This window comes from Diabrotica virgifera, chromosome 8 (genome assembly GCF_917563875.1).
Source record: "Diabrotica virgifera virgifera chromosome 8, PGI_DIABVI_V3a".
NCBI lineage: Eukaryota > Metazoa > Arthropoda > Insecta > Coleoptera > Chrysomelidae > Diabrotica > Diabrotica virgifera.
The window spans coordinates 97,002,382-97,021,968 of NC_065450.1; the positions used below are offsets into that span (position 1 = coordinate 97,002,382).

General features: G+C 34.3%; 2 protein-coding genes across 2 annotated transcripts in view; both read right to left on the minus strand.

The window, feature by feature from the left end:
* Window positions 1-3,294: 3,294 nt before the first annotated feature.
* On the minus strand, window positions 3,295-4,287 carry LOC126890215 (uncharacterized). The gene has a single exon (XM_050659069.1). It carries the CDS (start codon window positions 4,285-4,287, stop codon window positions 3,361-3,363), a length of 927 nt encoding a protein of 308 aa, XP_050515026.1. The 3' UTR covers window positions 3,295-3,360.
* Window positions 4,288-14,014: 9,727 nt separating this feature from the next.
* Window positions 14,015-19,587, minus strand: part of LOC126890216 (mucin-6-like) — a 52,817-nt gene continuing 47,244 nt past the window's right edge. The window contains exon 4 of the mRNA XM_050659070.1: window positions 14,015-14,217. Within this exon, the coding sequence (XP_050515027.1) occupies window positions 14,015-14,217 (203 nt within the window). The remainder of the gene's footprint in view (window positions 14,218-19,587) is intronic.

Below are 19,587 nucleotides of genomic sequence, written 5' to 3' on the forward strand. Positions count from 1 at the left end.
CTCCGTGGGAAGTCGTGTTTGGTATCATTCATTTTTTAAAAATATTGAGTAAGTATTTTTTAGTTTTTCGATCTGTCATTCATTTCGCGAAATATTCGCTTTTTTCTTGTGAAACTTTGGGACTCACCCATTTCCTTAGGCCCCGCTCAAATCGGCAGATTTTTTAAATATAGGTACACTGTTTTGTATGTACTTAACTTATCTTAGTCTGACGATTTCGAGTTTTTCTAAGGATAGATTTTTTTTCGGCCCCCCCTTAACGAACTCCCCTGCATTAAGAGCCAATATATGGTAGAGGTACATTTTCAGGGTACAAGGTTTCTCCCCATGTAATAATCTGACGCGCTCGAGTAACTGCAAAAATCCCCACTTGGGCTCCCCTACCACTATCTAGGCCAATTAAATATAGTATTTATTTATTTATTTATTTATTGACGGGCTAAACCCTTTTTCAGTTTTTGTACAATATGTATAAAATACAGTAAGATACCTAAGCCTACAACAGTCTTTTAACATGTGTTTTAAATGATGCAGTTGAAGTATTAAACAATTCTAAATCTGTTTGGTAACTGTTCGCAGTACGTAACATGCTAGAAACAACTTCATTAAGTCCATAATTAGTAGAATGAAAATCTACAAAAAAACAGGTCAGAATTACGGGTTCTTCGCATAGGTATATTAAATGAGATTAAACCTAAAATTTCAAGGCAATTAATAAATCCATTTAAAAGCTTATGTAAAAAATATAATTCGAATTCAGCTCTTCTTGTCTCTAATTTGTTCATTTTAAGTTGATTAAGAATATAACTCTAATTATAATCTCTCCGTCTTAAACCCATTTTATAACCACATATCCTTAAAAATCTGTTTTGAACTTTTTCTAATTGAGTTTTCTGGGTATTATAAAAAGGACACCATATAATACAGCAGTATTCTATAATTGATCGCACTAGCGAACAGTATAATATTTTAAACGTGAAAACTGAAAAGTCCTTTGAATTTCTCTGGATAAATCCTAACATTTTAAGGCACGTGAAGTTATGTCATTAATATGATCATTAAAGTTCAGTTTTCTATCCAGTGTTATACCCAAATCCCGTACCTGATGTATCTCTTGCAGGACAGTACCATTAAGTGTGTAATTATTATTAAAAGAAGCCTGCGTTTTATTAAACGTGATTTTAAAACATTTTTTTAAATTCAAGTTTAAAACATTTACTTCACACCAACGTGAAAAATTATTTAAGGACAACTGCAAACATTCACAATCAGAGAGGCAAGCAATAGATCTAAAGATTTTTATGTCATCAGCGAATAAGAGAAATTGGTCGGAGTTAATTACTGTTTGTAAATCGTTAACAAATATATTAAACAGCAGTGGACCCAAATGAGAACCTTGTGGAACACCTGATGTTATATGAATTGGTTTTGACAAAAAACTACCGTATTTAACCATTTGAGAACGATTAGCCAAATAATGTTTAATCCAATTTGAGATGTTATCGCTAATGCCATAGCCACAAAGTTTGGCAATCAAGATATCATGATTGACTCTATCGAAAGCTTTTGAAAAATCAGCATAGATTGAATCGACCTGAGAACCAGACTCCAACGAGTTAATGATAAAATTTGTGTAATACACGAGATTTGTAACTGTGGATTTACCTTGGCTAAAACCATGTTGTTCACCAATTATTATGTTTTTACAATCAAAACTTAACATTCTATTTACAAAAAAATCTAATAGTTTTGGTAACTCTGACTGTATACAAACTGCACGGTAATTTTCAGCTTTATCTTTCTGACCAGACTTGAAGATTGGTTTTAAAAAACTAGATTTCCAAAAATCGGGAAATATCTCTGATGTTAGTGATAGGTTAAATAAATGGTGTATTGGTTCTGCCAAAGTGTATACACATTTTTTTAAAAAATACAATGGAACTTCGTCAGGTCCCCTGGTAAGCTTCCATGGGCTACTCAGAATCTTATCAACTATTTCCTTAATGTCAACAACATAATTGCTTACATTCGCAGATTTCTCAAATTTAAAAATAGGAATTTGATTAACTACAGCATCATTGTAGACAGTTGAAAAAAAGTTCGCAAAAATATCAACGATTTTTTGACTATTTTCCCCAGTATAATCATCATACTTAATAACTGATGGTAACATATGTGAGTTTCTTTTACTATTTATAAATTTCCAGAATGATCTAGGGTTTTCAGATATATTGTTTTCAGTTTCCTGAACATGTCGTTTATATAGTGAATTCGTAAGCTCTTTACACTGAGTTCTAATACTTGAAAATATATTATAATCATCTTCCCTACCAGTCTGTTTGAATGTTTTATGAGCAGTTTTCTTTTTTAATATTAACGATTTTAGATCACAGTTATACCAATTAGGATATGTGGATGTTTTATATTTTTTAATGGGTACAAAATTATGTATTAAATTGTATAGAATTTCATAGAAGGTTCCAATAGCCTCGTTGATATTTTTGTTGATGAATACTAATTTCCAATCAATCTCAGCCAAAAGATAATTTATGCTAAAGTAATCACCATGTCTGAAATCTAAAAAGTATTCTTCATAATTTAAAGTTGATGAGTTAACATTAACAAACAATTCCAAAGAAACTGGAGTATGATGGACACTTTTGTCAAACAAGGGATCAGATGGTTCCGACACAATTATATTAGATAAACTAGAAAAAACTAAGTCAAGAAAAGTATTTCTGCTATTAGGTATCACATTAATTTGAGATAAATTACAATAACTGGCAGTATTACACAAATCATTAGCAGGAGAATTGGGAATACATTGAACTCTAATTCCAAATTCATCATTTATCCATTTAACATTGGGTAAGTTATAATCACCGCATATAATCATCTCACTATCTGGAAAGTTTTCAAAAATAAACTCAACACTGCTACAATGATCAATGTAACACTGCTGTTCAGACGCAGGAGGGATGTACACAGAACCCAAAATAAGCGTTTGATTGAGACACTTAAGTGACACAAAAACTTGTTCAATATGACTTTGTGGTATAACAACTTCACACACTTGTAAATATTTAGATGTAGCTATCAGAACACCTCCTCCACGTTGCTTATAACTTGTTAGATGATTTTTATCGACTCTAAAAATGTCGTAATTGGAAAGTCCCAACTCAGCATTACTAAAGTCACAATTAAACCAGGTTTCAACTAGTATAATTATATTATAATCAGAACAAGCAACCACTTGTTGTAAGTCATTAAGTCATTAAGTTTGGTACGCAAGCCTCCTATATTCTGAAAATAAACGTTCAATAAAGTTCTTTCATGATTCTTTTCAAAAGATTTTGATTGCTAGAATTGATAGTTAACTTTTTCTTTACTTTTAGTTAACTGTTTTAAATAGCAAGAACAGTTTATATCAAAAACGTGATGATTAACATCAATATCGTTTAGTTTCATAATATCCTTAGCGTACGTACAGTTAGAACATTTAAAATTAGTTGTATTATTACATTGATCCTTTTTATGTTTACCCCCACAGAGAGGACAAACGTAATTTTTTGATTCACATTTGTCGGAAAAGTGGCCAAATTTCCAGCATCGGAAACAACGAATTATACTTAGAAATTCGAAAAACTGATAACTGTTCCATCCCATATGAACTTTATGTTTGTTAGAAATTAAATAATTAAATTGTTTAGGAGAAAGTTCAATTATTACATTTACATTATTTCCCCTACTTCTGTTAGATTTAAATTTGTGAATAATTTTAATATCAGTTTGAATCGAATCATCCGGTAAATTTTGATTTAGAAATTTATTAATAAATTCACCATTATCATTCAAGTCATCAGGGTTAACATCAATGATTTTAATTTTAGGATTATTCAATTTGCCAACTTTTATTTCATACTCTGCACCCAAATGCCGTTCTACATTACTTTTTAAATTTTCCAACGATTTCTTATCTTGACAGTGAATCATAACACGACCATTTGCTCCTTCCTTTACCTCAGCTAAAGAAACAGCCATATCAGCTGGACAAAGTTTTTGTGTAAGTACACTTTTTGTAACCGAACTATTTTGGTTCTGGTTTTTTGGTTTTATAATTAAGGGTTCCGTTTTCTTAATTTTCACAATATCAGCCCAAGATTTTCCATCAGCTTTTGAGAGTGAAGATGAATTTGATGATTCCAATAAATCAATTAACTTACTTGCTTTTTCAATTAGTTCATTATTTCTATCCGCTTTTAGTACTTTTAGTACTTTTAGTACCATTAGTACCTAATAATAACTCGAGTTGAGTATTTAACCCCGATGAATTTATTTATTCTTCTTCTTCTTAAAGTGCCGTCTCCTCAATGGAGGGTGGCTACTACAATTGCAAACTCTTCTCTGTCTTCAGCTGTTCTTATTAGCTGTTTAAAATTTAGCCCTGTCCACTGTCGGATGTTTTGGAGCCATCATGATCTTTTCCTTCCTAGTCCTCTCTTTCCCTCAATCTTTCTTTTCACTATAAGTTGAGCATATTGGTACTTATTATTTCTCAGTATGTGGCCCAGGTATGATATTTTTCTAACTTTCACTGTTTTGAAAAGCTCTCTTTCCTTGCTTATTCTATGCAGCAATTCTTCGTTTGAGATATACGATGCCCATGAAATTTTTAGGATTCTCCGCCCAATTTATTTACGGTTGATGTTTTAAGGGTCCATGTTTCAACTGCATAGAGAAGAGTCGACCAGACGTAGCATTTGGATAAACGAGAATCACAAAGCAGTTTTTTTTATTTTTTCGAAAGATTTTCTGGCCTCTTCTATTCTCGATCTTATTTCTAGATCAGGATTTAGGCTGCTATCGATCCAACATCCCAAGTACTTAAATCTATTGACCTGTTCTAAAATGTGCCCGTTTATTGTGAAAGGTTGAGGTACGTTTTGGTTTTTTCGGATTGACATCACTTTGGGTTTTTTAATGTTTATTTTCATACCAAATTGCTCACAGGTCGAGTTGGTCTTGTCGATTAGTCGTTGTAGACCCAAGTCGGAATCCGCAATCAACACCGTATCATCGGCATATCTGATGATGAATTTATTTAATTTGAGTTATACGCAATTCTATATTTTCATATGAAAGCTTAGAACTCATATCGTCATGCTAGTTCTTATATTATGACTTCTAAATGTATTTCAACTAATTAGATTTAACGGGGTTGTAGAAATAAATCTAAGACTTAAGTATTCACAATCTATTTGATTGAACCTTGGACGACCCGCTCCGAACAATAAATTTGCTGTTCATTTTCAGGTATTCGGAAAGGTTAACTTAAAATGGTAAATATTACAAATTGTAATTAATAGAGTTCTATCTGGTACCTACCTATCAGGGTTGGTAGGTTTAAACCAACATGCTTAAAACCTTGGTTTAAACCACCTGGTTTTTTTATTGAGCCTCCAAACGTGTTTTTTTATCTTTAATACAGCTGCCGCAAATGAAGAATATTAAGATAAATAGATTCTATTTTTTTACTTTCGAACTTAGTTATTTTAAATATTATTACGTTTGAAGATGTTTTTTTATTATATTTATTTTTTCTGTGTGTAAATAAAAATAACAGTTGTCTTAATCATTTTTATCATTGTTTATTACTATTATTTTATAAAATAGTTTATTCACTTTTAAAGTATTTAGACTTATTATACTTTGTATCAAATAAACCTGGTTTTAATCAAAAACCTGTTTCTTTTTGTTTTTTGGAAAAAACCTAGGTTTTTGCCAACCCTGCTACCTCTATTATAGTGCCTATATTACTAATATTTGTAACTATTTATAACATAAATTGATGATAAATTGTTGGTGATTCAACTTCAACATGCTACTATCCATCCGCTTTGAAATCCTTTTTTTTATGCTTTTTTGCCAATTCGTGAAAGCGTAAACACGATTCCTGTCGTAGCTTACGAAATCGAAATTGTACCCTTTTGAACGCTTTTCAGAAGATTTAAACCATTTTCAGCACGGGGGTATATTGAAAGCCTTTCCGACTAGACACACCGTACCTACTTTCTCTCATAAATTTTAGAAAGTTAGATTAGTTAGAAGTTTTGCCGTGGTTGATAATTTTCTGAATATCAACGATCACAGAAAGAGACCATGTGTCACTGTCACTGGTACTTTCTTACGAAAACTAATAATTTCCTGAAGGAAGGACACACACTTTTGGCGTGGTTATCTTGGGAGTCAGACTCAGCTGCGGGAGCACGCCAAATAGAATTCTATTTTAGTGACGTCACGTTGCCCAGCAACCGTCGGTTCTCCCATTATGAAATTCTATTTTGTGACGTCAGCAAAATAGAATTCTATTTGGCGTGCTCTGGGCCCTCACCTATTTTGCTCTCGCGATTTTATTCGATTTTGTTAGGTGCAGTAATGTCCGTATTATATAACACATAGGTATAGTTTTTTTACGTAGAGATAAATAGTGATAAGAATACCATACTATATATTATGATTTCAATCAATCGCTAAGATAAATACCTATTTACTTAGTTAGATATACCTACTTGAATATAGTTGAATTTTTAATCAGTTAGAATTAGTGAGTTTTCAAAGAGCAGACAGACTTTAAGAGTTGCTGGATCTTTAAGATCATAATATCTTCGTCGCCTTTTTAATTACTAGACGTCCATACTAATTGAAAGACTACGACTCGTACTTCAGTTTAAGCCTTTCAGTTTAGTATCTTTCTCTAGTTACATTTTGATAAATAGTGAGAATTTTGTTTGATAGACTAATAATTGATGACGTTGATCCTATTGGTAGGGGAGCCCAAGCGAAGATTTTTGCAGTTACTCGAACGCGTCAGATTATCACATGGGGAGAAACCTTGTACCCTGTAAATGTACCTCTACTATATTATATTGGCTCTTAACACAGAGGAGTTCGTTGAGGTCCGAAAAAAAATCTATCCTTAGAAAAACTCAAAATCGTCAGATTAAGCTGAGATGTAAAGAGAGTATATTTCAAAAATCTGACGATTTGAGCGGGGCGTAAGTAAATGGATGAGTCACAAAGTTTCACAAGAAAAGCGAATATTTCGAAATGAATGTCAGATCAAAAAAGTAAAAAATACGTTTTCAATATTTTTCAAAACTCTATCGAATGATACCAAAGACGACCCCTCACGTTGAGGGTGGGGGGTACATTTTAAATACAAACCCTGCGATATTTCGCGAAATGAACATCAGATCGAAAAATTGCAAAATACACATATTCAATATTTTTGAAAAATCTATCGAATGGCACCAAACACGACTACGACCACGCAAGTGGGGTGGGGGTTACTTTAAAATAACTTATATAGGAGCCCCCAATTTTTATTGCAGACTTGGATTCTTTACGTAAAAATAAGCAACTTTTATTCGAGACGTTTTGTCGAATTATGGATAAATGGCGCTATAATAGGAAAAAACGATTGTTGGAAATGGAAAGTTAAATTAAAAAATGGAAAGTCCCCACTTAAATGGAAAACTTTACTTAACTTTTTTTTTGTTTTAGGACCTACTCTTCAAAACTCAATAGGTCAATATTAAGGTCTCAAATTTATTAAAAACACTGTACATGAAACTCGATTTCGGGCAAGTACCCGAATCTGTATCGATTATCGATTTATACTAGAGAGATTTATACTTTTGTTTTGAGAGATGAGAGACATGATTGAGACATACGCATACTACTAATTTTTCTGCAAAAAATTGTAGGCACAGTAGACTACGAAAGAACCACTTTTCATATTGAAGAATAATCTAGGGGATACATCATACCACACATAAGTTGTCATATTATGTTTGTACACCATATAGGCCTGGATCCCGCGTTTCAACAAAAAGTTTATTAATAACAAGCTGAAAATTTGTTAATAGCTTAAAGGTATCTAGTCGGACAAACTTTGATGAACGGGAACACTAGAACAGGGAAAGTTTTAATTGTGGAACAGGTTACAGGTTTCGAATGTCAGACTACGAAAACGTCCCATGTATTTTGTCTGACAGAACTTCCAATTGATTTTTTACCCTTTCATTAAACTCTCATGCAAAAATCAGACTGCTATTTATCACCAACATAATTCCTGTCATTTGACATGTTCTACGTGTCGGACTGATTAAAATGCCTAACATATTTGTCGGACAAATTTTTTTTCATAATATATAATATATATAGTTTAGTATAATATTTAAAGTGATAGTTTTCACAATCATAAACTTGTCAGGATGACAAATTCCACAATTAAAATCACGTTCCACAATTAAAACTTCCCCTGTTCCAGTGTTCCCATAAGTACATCAAAGTTTGTCCAACTAGACACCGTTAAGCTATTAACAAATTTTCAGCTTGCTATTAATAAACTTTTTTTGGTACGCGGGATCCAGGCCTAATAGTATCCTTATCAAGTGCAAGTAATCTAGTATTTTTTATCCAGCAATGCATTCAGCATTAATATTGTAATAATTATTTACAGGAGAACTAATTGTATATATTTACCCAAAATACTTTCGTTGTTTATTTAAATTATGGTTGTTATCTCCAATTATTTTTTATATTTATTAAAATGTATACATTTTTTATGTGAATAAAAATCCAATAAGGACATTATGGCTAGTGACAACAGAAAAAAATAATTATATCTATTCATGTCAGTGATATTAACGGGGGCACGAATACAATTAGCATTTTAAAATTGTTTTCTTTTTTATTAAACGCTTTTCTTTACTTCAATAGTTTGCATTAAATCTTTAGACGTTAATTTGACTGACTTTTCTTCAATGCAAATGAATGAAAATTTGCAGACATATGCATTCGCGGGAACAATACACGAATAGTCAATAAAAAAAATTTATGTTTATTAATTGTTTAAATAAAAAAAAACGATTTTAATGGAAAATGCTTAAATTCTCTTGTTTTTTACAATATAGAAACTTGAAACTTTTACGGATTGTAGCTAATGATATGAACTATACATAATTTCACTTTTTACGTTAATTGTTTACGTTATGCTTCATAAATAAACATTACAGTTTCAAATTTTGAACGCTCATATATTTGTTTATATATAAATCGGAGTTTATTCGTGTCAAATTTCAATACGATACGAAACAAAATTCAATCAAAACTCGAATTTAAAAAATTCGTGTTTTTATCGTAGTCTTAGAAAAACCACCGGTAGAGGGGTTTTGTACTACAATTAACATTAGAATTCGTTTTGTCGTATTAATTAATTAAACGATTTTCTTTAGTTCAATCGTTTGGGTCAAATCTTTGGACGTTAATTTGACTGCCTTTTCTTCAATGCAAATGACTAAAAATTTGCAGACATATGCATTCGCGGGAACAATACACGAATAGTCAATAAATTTTTTTTTGTTTATTAATTGTTTAAATAAAAAAACGATTTTAACGGACCTTTAAAATGCTTAAATTCTCTTGTTTTTTACAATGAAGAAACTTGAAACTTTTACAGTAGCCAATTATATGAACTATACATAATTTCACTTTTTACGTTAATTGTTTACGTTATGCTTCTTAAATAAACAATAAAGTTTCAAATTTTTTGCCGATTCCGACTACTTTTCATGTTTGTACATCATATGTTTTATACATACATATTTTAATAAACATGACAATATTATATTTTAATGTTTGAAAAGTGTAAGACTAAAAAGTAAAAAATAAAAAAATATGAAAAAAATATTTTTAAGAAACGCTTTTCTTTAGTTACGAGTGACTAAAATTAAACATAATATTATAAAAAAAATCAACTAAACAACAAAAAATAAAACGAAATGAAAAAATCTAACACATTCGTTAAAGAAACGCGTGGTGCGAAAACCGTTTATTCGATGAAGACGCTCCACGCTTTTCTTTGACGAATGTGTTAGATTTTTTCAATTTTTTTTATTTTTTGTTGTTTAGTTGATTTTTTTTATAATATTATGTTTAATTTTAGTCACTCGTAACTAAAGAAAAGCGTTTCTTAAAAATATTTTTTTCATATTTTTTTATTTTGTTGTAGATTTTATTGAGCATTTAAAGAATTACAATTTCATCTATGTTTATCTTTGAATATGGACAAATCATCTAATTGATTAGTATCCTTTTTCATTGATTCTTTAGCTTTCGAAATGAGCCCAGCAGGAATCAAAACCTGCAAAATCCTACATTTTTCGTTTTCACTTTTTTTACATTGTTTCGAAGTACAAGTATCTATTAATCTATAGGCATAAGGTTTCGGCTAAAAACCTTTTAAATCCTCTTCAAAATACCACTGAAATGTTAACAGGGAATCAAACTCTGCTATGTCCATAGTTTTATGAACAATAAAATACTTCTTTTTCTTGTATATTTTGTATGTTTTCCTATCAAAATGGTTTAATACCTACTTTTAGTGCATTAATTGCCCCTAAAAGCAGTTGAAAATTAGCAATATTATGTGGGTTTAGAATCAAAATCTGCTAAATCCAAACTAAAAGTACAAATTTTTGAAGATGTAAGGTACATGCCAAAAAATGACTGTATAAAAAATTAGTGTGCCATTTTATGACATTTACTGATGTCACTTTGATTAAGAAATTCCGGATACTTTTTGGGAAATTTGCATTTTTAATAGTTTTTTAGTCTCCTGAAAAATTTCATATAATGGATCTAGCAGGTTTTGATTCTATAGGCCTCAAATATTGTTTTACAAGAAGTTCCTTATGCTAGTAGACCAACATATAACGTTAATAATTCATACTTTTAAATTATTTTATTGATTAATTAAAATACAAACTTGTTAATTGCATTGTTAATTTGTTCTTTACAAATATCTATTAATTCCTGCCAGGGCGTTACCGCCGCTCGAAGCATGCAATGATGCATCAAATAGTTATATAATACTACGGTATATGCAAATGGAAAAGACGAAGCGGAGAGAATGGATTTAAGAATGTCTTCTCTTCTTCTTCTTTTTATATAGACATTACTCTGTCTGTTTTTCAATGTGCCTCCAGTAAGTTGTCATTCCATCTTTTTCGTGGTCTTCCCACTGATCGTCTTCCTATTGGGGAACCGTCTCTCGCCGTCCTTACTACTCTATTTGTTGTCATTCGGCTTATGTGGTCGTTCCATTCTACTCTTCTGTTTTTCACCCAGTTATTAATGTTGTCCACCTTGCATCTCCTTCGTATATCTGCACTTCTAGCTCTATCCCACATCGTCTTACCATCGATTTTTCGCAATGTTTTCATCTCTGCTGTTTCTTGCATTCTTTTTGTCCTTTCTGTATCAGGTCGTGTTTCTGCCGCGTATGTCATTATTGGTCTGATGACTGTTTTGTAAATTCTGCCTTTCACTTCTTTTCCGGTGTTTTTATTTCTCCATATTGTTTCATTTAGGCAACCTGCGGCTCTGTTTGCTTTATTCACCTGATCTTCCACTTCTGTTTCGAGCTTTCCGTAGCTGCATAGTGTGATGCCTAGATATTTAAACTCCATGACTTGTTCTATTATTTGACCCTCCAGCTCTAATTTACACCTTATTAGATCTGCTGTTATAACCATGCATTTAGTCTTTTTTGGGGAAATTAACATGTTAAATTTTCTAACGGTTATATTAAATTCGTGCAGCATACGTTGTAAATCATCTTCACTTTGAGAGATTAGTATTGCGTCGTCTGCGTAGCAGATTATTTTAAGTTGTTTTTCTCCCATTTGGTATCCTTTTTTTGTTATTACTTTTTTTATTATTTCGTCCATGATCAGGTTGAACAACAGAGGCCTCAGGGAATCTCCCTGTCTTATCCCATTGCCAGCTTCAATTGGGTCAGTTAGTTCTTCATCTACTTTTACTTTTATTGTGTTGTTCTGGTAGATATTTTCGATCGTTTTAATTATTCCTAGAGGTACCTCTCTTGCGTATAATAAATGGATAACGTCCTTTAATTTTGCCCTGTCAAATACCTTCTTAAGATTTAAGAATGTATGGTGTGGAAAGGGACGATCTCCACAGATATACCGTGAATGCTTGTTGGCAATCCAGTAAGGCATCACCAAAAGGGTGATACGATCCAGTACTAACGCAATACAAACGAGTGAGCTTTTTCTCGACCCTCAAATCGAAAAACGGGGGTTGATGGCATGGATCTTTAAAAAAATTGGACCGGGCCAACAAGGGAATACGCATAGACGGAAAGCAACTCAACAATCTCCGGTTCGCTGATGATATTGTCATAATTGCTGGCGACGTCAACGAAGGAAACGAAATGCTCACAGAGCTTGCGAAAGCAGCTGAAGTGGTTGGTTTGCAAATAAATAAAGCTCAAACCAAAATGATGACTATACCTTGGTGTTAGGAGGATCAATAACACACGGAAGACAATATCGACAATATCATAGAAGAAATAAGTCAATATCGATATCTCGGACACGACATCAAAATTGCTAGAGACAATCAGACCCAAGAGATACATAGAAGGATTGGTCTAGGCTGGGCAGCATAAGGCAGATTGAAAGACATATTCAACAGTGAAATTCCTTTAAGCCTTAAAAGGTAAGTATACAATCAATGTGTTCTTCCAGTCATTACGTACGGAGCTGAAACACTAACATTAACCAAAGCAAGGGTGTCAAAGCTTAGAATAGCACAGTGGAAAATGAAAAGATCCATTCTAGGAATAAGACTTGCGGATCGAGTGAGAAATTTAGAAATAAGGCAAAGAACGGGTGTGCAATTTATCATAGAAAGAATTACCAAATTAAAATGGAGTTCAGCCGAACATATAGCAAGGCTGCAGGATGACAGGTGGACAAAAATACTGTTAGAATGGAGACCTCGCATAAACAAGAGAAGCAGAGGCAGACCACCAACACGCTGGACAGACGACATAAAAGAATAGATGGTAGATGGATGCAATTAGCACAGGATCGAACTTCCTGTAGACGTGCTGAGGAGGCTTATGTCCTGCAGTGGACAAGAGAAGAAACTGGATGATGATGATGATGACCACATATTTGTATAGGAACTTGTTGTCAAGAGTTAGTTTTTTTATTATTGAAAATAAACGAAAGGAAGAGGAAAAACTTCTACGAACTAGCAGCTTCACTGGCAATTAAAGACTTTACTAGGCCAGTGAGTGCTGGTACTGGACGTTCAGGAAGTAACGTTCTTGGAATATTGGCGGCCGAGACACATTCCTAGGCATATTGCTTCAGTCCACATAGTACACACACATTTTCCTATTTACTATATTTGACAAAAACTTCACATACTCATAACTTGTTAGCTAATACTTCCGCCAGTAAGACGACAGATTTTCATTTTCTTATTTATAAACTGCATAAAACATCAGCTGTGTAAAATATCGAATAAAAATTAATGAGCAATTCGGAGGTTATAATTGAACACATTTACTGAAACCCTCAAGGTCACTTGCACCGCACCAACGAACGTCTGTCTTGTCTTTTCCTCGCATTTGCAGATAAATGGGTTTTACTGTACATGATAACGTGTCATTGGATAAAGAGAAACATTGGGTGCGTTCGGGCGACCTCAGCGGCTCACTGGAAACACAAAGCGGCTTACAGCTTGTCCACATGAGGGCGGTTTGCCAACGTCGACGTCGCGGTTTACCTAAAAAACCCAACCGCCGCGCTTCAAGTTGCCAAGAAGAAAAATGGAATCTAACTCCTGCAACCGCTCCGTCGTCAAACCGCGGCGGTTGTAAGTTACTAGGTAAGCGGTTGACTGGGACCACCAGTCAACCGCTCTCATGTGTACGGTACAAACTTCGACTAACCGCTTCGTCAACCGCTGGCAAACCGTCCTCATATGGACAAGCGCTTTGTGATGGTATCCCGCGGTAATAGGGAACGCTTAGTAAATCTCTCAGCGGCTGACTCCCAGCGGTGTCGTTTCAACGCTACCGCTTACTCAGCTGTCCAGCCGCTTAGGTCGTCTGAACGTACCATTATAATACCTAAATGAACTTACATGGACAGTCGTTAAAAGGCACACATTTTCCTGAAGCTTCGTCTCTAATAAAACCCCTGTAAGCGTCGCATTCACATCGTTCATAACACCGTTTATCACATATGTGTGTAAAATCCGGTTCCGGGTTTTGACATGTGAGTTCTGGATGACATGATGCACATTCATTCCAAATTTCACCATCCAAACAACCTATTAAATTAAAATTATTTATCATTATTTATTTCGCTCACATTGTTCACGTTTATTTTACTGTCTTCATCGATTACAAGAAGGCCTTTGATTCAGTGCCGCATGAAAGGATATATTGGGAATGTATAAAGTTGTTGATAATATAGTGGTCTTTTTAAAGCATTTAAGCGACAGAGTGAAAGAATAAAATTCACCTTCAAATACCTGCTGAAAATAACATTGAAACTGAAAATATCGCAATCAGCCGGGGCTTGTTCCAAGGAGATTGGTTAAGTCCACTGTGGTTCTGTCTAGCTATGAACCCACTATCTGAGCTAATGAATTGCACTGACTCTGGTTTTAGTATCAAAAATAACAACAATGTGATGGCGAAGCTTAATCATTTGTTGTATATGGATGATATGAAATTAATGGCTTCCACTCGAAATCAACTAGTAGACCAGGGCATTTAGCACAAAATAAATAATTTTTTAAATACAGCACCTACAGACTTGCAGTTTTTTGCATTATCTTCAGGATGACGTCAGGAAAAAAGTTTACTATTCAAAAATGGGTGGAAATGCATAACTGCACTGTAAAGTGCATAAAATGCATCCAAAATTGCATAAATATAAAAAATAAAGTCAAAATCAGTATACTAAGGAACAAAATTTATTATTTGGGGGGTTTTTGGGGTCACTGAATACGATTACGCCATCAGAACTGACCTCTGGATCACCTGGTGCCCAAGGTCATGGCAAGAGACGTCATCCTCTGGAGTTTCGATGGTTTTCGGCATTAAATCGATGCAAACGGATTACTCACGGGTTTTAGGGGTCGCTAAATACGAATATGTCATCAGAATTGACCTCCGGAGTACATAGTGCCCAGGGTCACTACTAAGGCACGTCATCTTCTGGAGTTTTGAGGGATTTCAGCACTAAATTGATGCAACTGGACTATTCAGGGGGTTTTTGAGGTGGTTAAACACGAATATGCCATCAGAACAGACCTCTTGATCACCTGGTGCCCAAGGTCACTGCAAGGGACGTCATCTTCTGGAGTTTCGAGGGTTTGCGGTATCAAATTGATGCAAACGGATTACTTACGGGTTTTTGAGGTAGTTAAACACGAATATGTCATCAAAACCGACTCCCAGTGCACCTGGAGCCCAAGTTCACTGCAAGGGGCGTCCTCTTCTAGAGTTTGAGAGATTTTGGCATTAAATTGATAAAAATGGATTACTCGGGGAGTTTTTGAGTCGTTAAACACGAATATGCCATCATAACAGACCACCGAATCACCTGGTGCTCAAGGTGACTGCAATGGACGTCATCTTCTGGATTTTCGAGGGTTTTCGGCATAAAATGGATGCAAGTGATTTACTCGGGGGGTTTTTGAGGTCGCCAAACACGAATATGCCATTAGAACAGACCCATGGGGCACCTGGTGACCATGGTCACTGCAAGGGACTGACTGTGCTATTCAATGTTCTTACTTATGTTTATATAAAATTTATATAAACTTAATATTTTTTTTATTTATTTCCAGATCGATTTCCTATATTCTATTATTACAATGTTATTATGCGTTGGCGTTATTATTGATCATCATAATCACTAGATATTCCAGAATCCTTCATCTAAGTCATACTCGTATTCACCAACCCCAAAAACCCAAAAGTAATTCGTTTGTATGAATTTGGTACCGAAAACTCACGCAACTTCAGAAGATAACGTGCCTCCAGGTGCTCCAGTGTGTGTTCTAACGGCGTATTCGTATTCAGCAACCCCAAAAAGCCATTAGAAATCCGTTTGAATTCATTTAGTACCGAAAACTTTCCAAACTCAAGAAGATGGCGTGCCCTAGGTTCCAGCTGGTCCGGTGTCTGTTCTGATCGCATATTCGTGTTCAGAAACCCCAAAAACCTATAAGTAATCGGCTTACGTCAATATAGTACCGAAAAACCTCGCCCAGAGGATGACGCCCCTTGGAGTGACCGCGGGCACCAGGTGCTACGATGGTCTGTTTTGATCGCATGTTCATGTTTAACGACTTTAAAAAACCCCGAGTAATCCATTTTCATAAATTTAATGCCGAAATCCCTCAAGACTTCAGAAGATGACGTCTCTTGCAGTGACCTTGAGCACCAGGTGCACAAGGTGTCGATTCTGAAGGGATATTCGTGTTTAGCAACCTCAAAAACCCTCCAGTAATCCATTTGCATCAATTAAATGCCGAAAATCTTCGAAACCCCAGAAGATGACGTATCCTAGTAGCGACCCTCGGCACTAGGTACTTCGGAGCTCAGTTTTGATGACATATTCGTGTTTACCGATCCCACAAAAACCAGTGAGTAATCCGTTTACATCAATTTAATGCCGCAAACACTCGAAACTCCACTCAACGAAAAAGGTACGTAATATCAATAAAAATGTTAATTCAGACAACAAACGCAATACTTAAAATTTTTCCAATTCTTGGTTTTATTGGGACAACAAAACGATGTTCATCCATTCATTATTTTCGTTCGTTGAGCTAATGTATTACGTTTATTGAATGGATGAACATTCATTATGTATACCATAATATCACTTTATTGGTATTGCGAACTCTGTTCACTGAGTCAACGAACACTATTTATTGATATTACGAACTCTGTTCACTGAGTCAACGAACACTATTTATTGAAACAACATCGTCGTTAATTGACCGACGAAGACTATTCGTTGTGTCAATAACAGTGTTATTTCTCCTAACGTATTTCGTTTATTTCTACAATTATTTTCGTTTATTGTTACAATTAATTCCGTTTATTGTTACAATTAATTCCGTTCATTCCCACAATAAATACGGTTTTTCTTACAAGCAATTCTATTCATTATTACAATCAGTTTCGTTCATTCCTACTATGAACGTATTTTATATTAATAATTACTGAATGCAATAGCCCAAATGATATTAATTGATTAATAATAATTTTTTAAATCCCCCTTTTTTGTCCTTAACCTAAAGGACTTTACACTTTGTGATTTTTCATATGATTTCACTTATACAGTGTACTGGAATAAGTGTTACACTCCCCCCACCCCCTTATTAACTTATTTATTTTTAGCACATAAGCAAAACGCTCGGACAGGTCGATTTTTAAAATAATCAAAGTATAATATAACATCAATGTTTCGAACTTTACACGATCCCTCTTCAGGTGACAGGCGCGGCGTAACTTTGATTTTTTTATATGGGAAAGTACGTCATGTGACAGCTTATTTAGAAGAGTTTGAAATAGTGATTCCAAAAATGTATAACACTTTAATCCTTTTTGAGAGCGCAGGTGCAAAATTTCGATCGAATTCTTTTTAAACGCATTCATTTTTTTTGTAATTCTGCGAAAACTAATAATTATTTTTGAAAAATTTAAACGCAGAATAAAATATTACATTATTACCGAGGGCAGAAAATCCCTTAGAATAAACAAAAAGTTTCTGTTGAATGAGTATGCCTATTTGAAATTAAAAATCATACTAAATTTTCTCTTTTTCACCCCTATGATTTATTAAAATAATCATTATAGAGGTTCTCAGGGACTTCAGACCCTGGATAATACTGTAATATTTTATTTTGCATTTAAATTTTCAAAAATAATAATTAGTTTTCTCAGGATGAGAAAAAAATGAATACATTTAAAAAGAATTCAACCGAAATTTCACGATAATAGACACACAAAAACTTCCTTCTACTACGGACTACACTTGAAAACGAAATGCAATTTTTACTCGGCCCTTCGGTAACACGGAGAAGCTAGGGGTATCATGATAAGGAAAAGCTGTTAACTTTCAAATGGTCAAGCAAAACATTTATTGTCTCAACAACTACGATTATTGTCACAATGAACGCATTGATTGTGGGTATTAAATGCAGTAGTAGATTGATTAATGCATTCGTTGTCACAACAATCAATTTACATCTATTCAATAATCATATATTACTCTATATTAACAACATTTTTACATTGTTTTAATGAAATCTGTACGTTGTCACGATAAACCAAGGTAATTGCTTGTCATCTACGAAATCAAGAACGTGAGTTGCTGCCAGAATTAACAGTATTTTTAAATATACGAAACTAAGTTATTGGCTGAATAAATTAAGTGTTATTGATTAATGTACTCTAGTTATTCTCACAATTATTATTCAATCATTGTGACAATAACCAAATACATTCGTTAATGTCTAAAAGTTCGTTGAAACAACAAATTAAATGGTTGTGACAACGAAATACTATTCAGTAATCACTGTTAATCAATATTACGAACTAAATTTTTTTGAGTGTCCAGAAGATTACATGCCTTAGTAGCTATCTTGGGCACCAGGTTCTCCGGAGTTCAATTCTGATAGCATGTTCGTGTTTAGCGACCCCAAAAACCCGTAACTAATCCATTTGCATTAATAATACCGAAAGCCCTCGAAACTCCAGAAGGTGACGTCCCTTGCAGTGACATTGCCCACCAGGTAATCCGGTGGTCTATTCTGATGGTACATTCGTATTTAGCGACCTCAAAAACCCCCGAGTAATCCGTTTGCACCAATTTTACACCGAAAACCCTCGAAACCCCAGAAGATGACGTCCCTTGCCGTGACCTTGGGCACCAGGTGATCCAGTGGTCTGTTCTGATGGCAGATTCGTGTTTAACCACCTCAAAAACCCCTGAATAGTCCAGTTGCATCAATTTAGTGCCGAAATCCCTTGAAACTTCAGAAGATGACGTGCCTTGATAGCGACCCTGGGCAGCAGGTACTCCGGAGGTCAATTCTGATGGCATATTCGTACTTAGCGACCCCTAAAACCGGCGAGTAACGCGTTTGCATCGATTTAATGCCAAAAACCATCGAAACTCCAGAAGATGACATATCTTGCAGTGACCTTGGGCACAAGGTGATCCGGAGGTCAGTTCTGATGCCGTAATCGTATTCAGTGACCCCAAAAACCCCCCAAATAATAAATTTTGTTCCTTAGTATACTGATTTTGACTTTATTTTTATATTTATGCAATTTTTAATGCATTTTATGCACTTTACAGTGCAATTATGCATTTCCACCCATTTTTGAATAGTAGACTTTTTTCCTGGCCTCATCCTCAACGTAATGCAAAAAACTGCAGGTCTCTAGGTGCTGTATTTAAAAATTATTTATTCGGGTGTTTTTAGTGCTAAATGCCCTGGTCTATAGATTAGATGCTAAAAACTGTAGAATCATTTTCTAATGATATTAGTATGCGCTTCAGACTAGACAAGTGCCGTGTTTTAAATATAGTCTCAGAGGAAAGGTACAGCCCGGAGGATTCGATATGCAAAATGGCCAGAACATCGAGGCCATGGATGAAAATGATA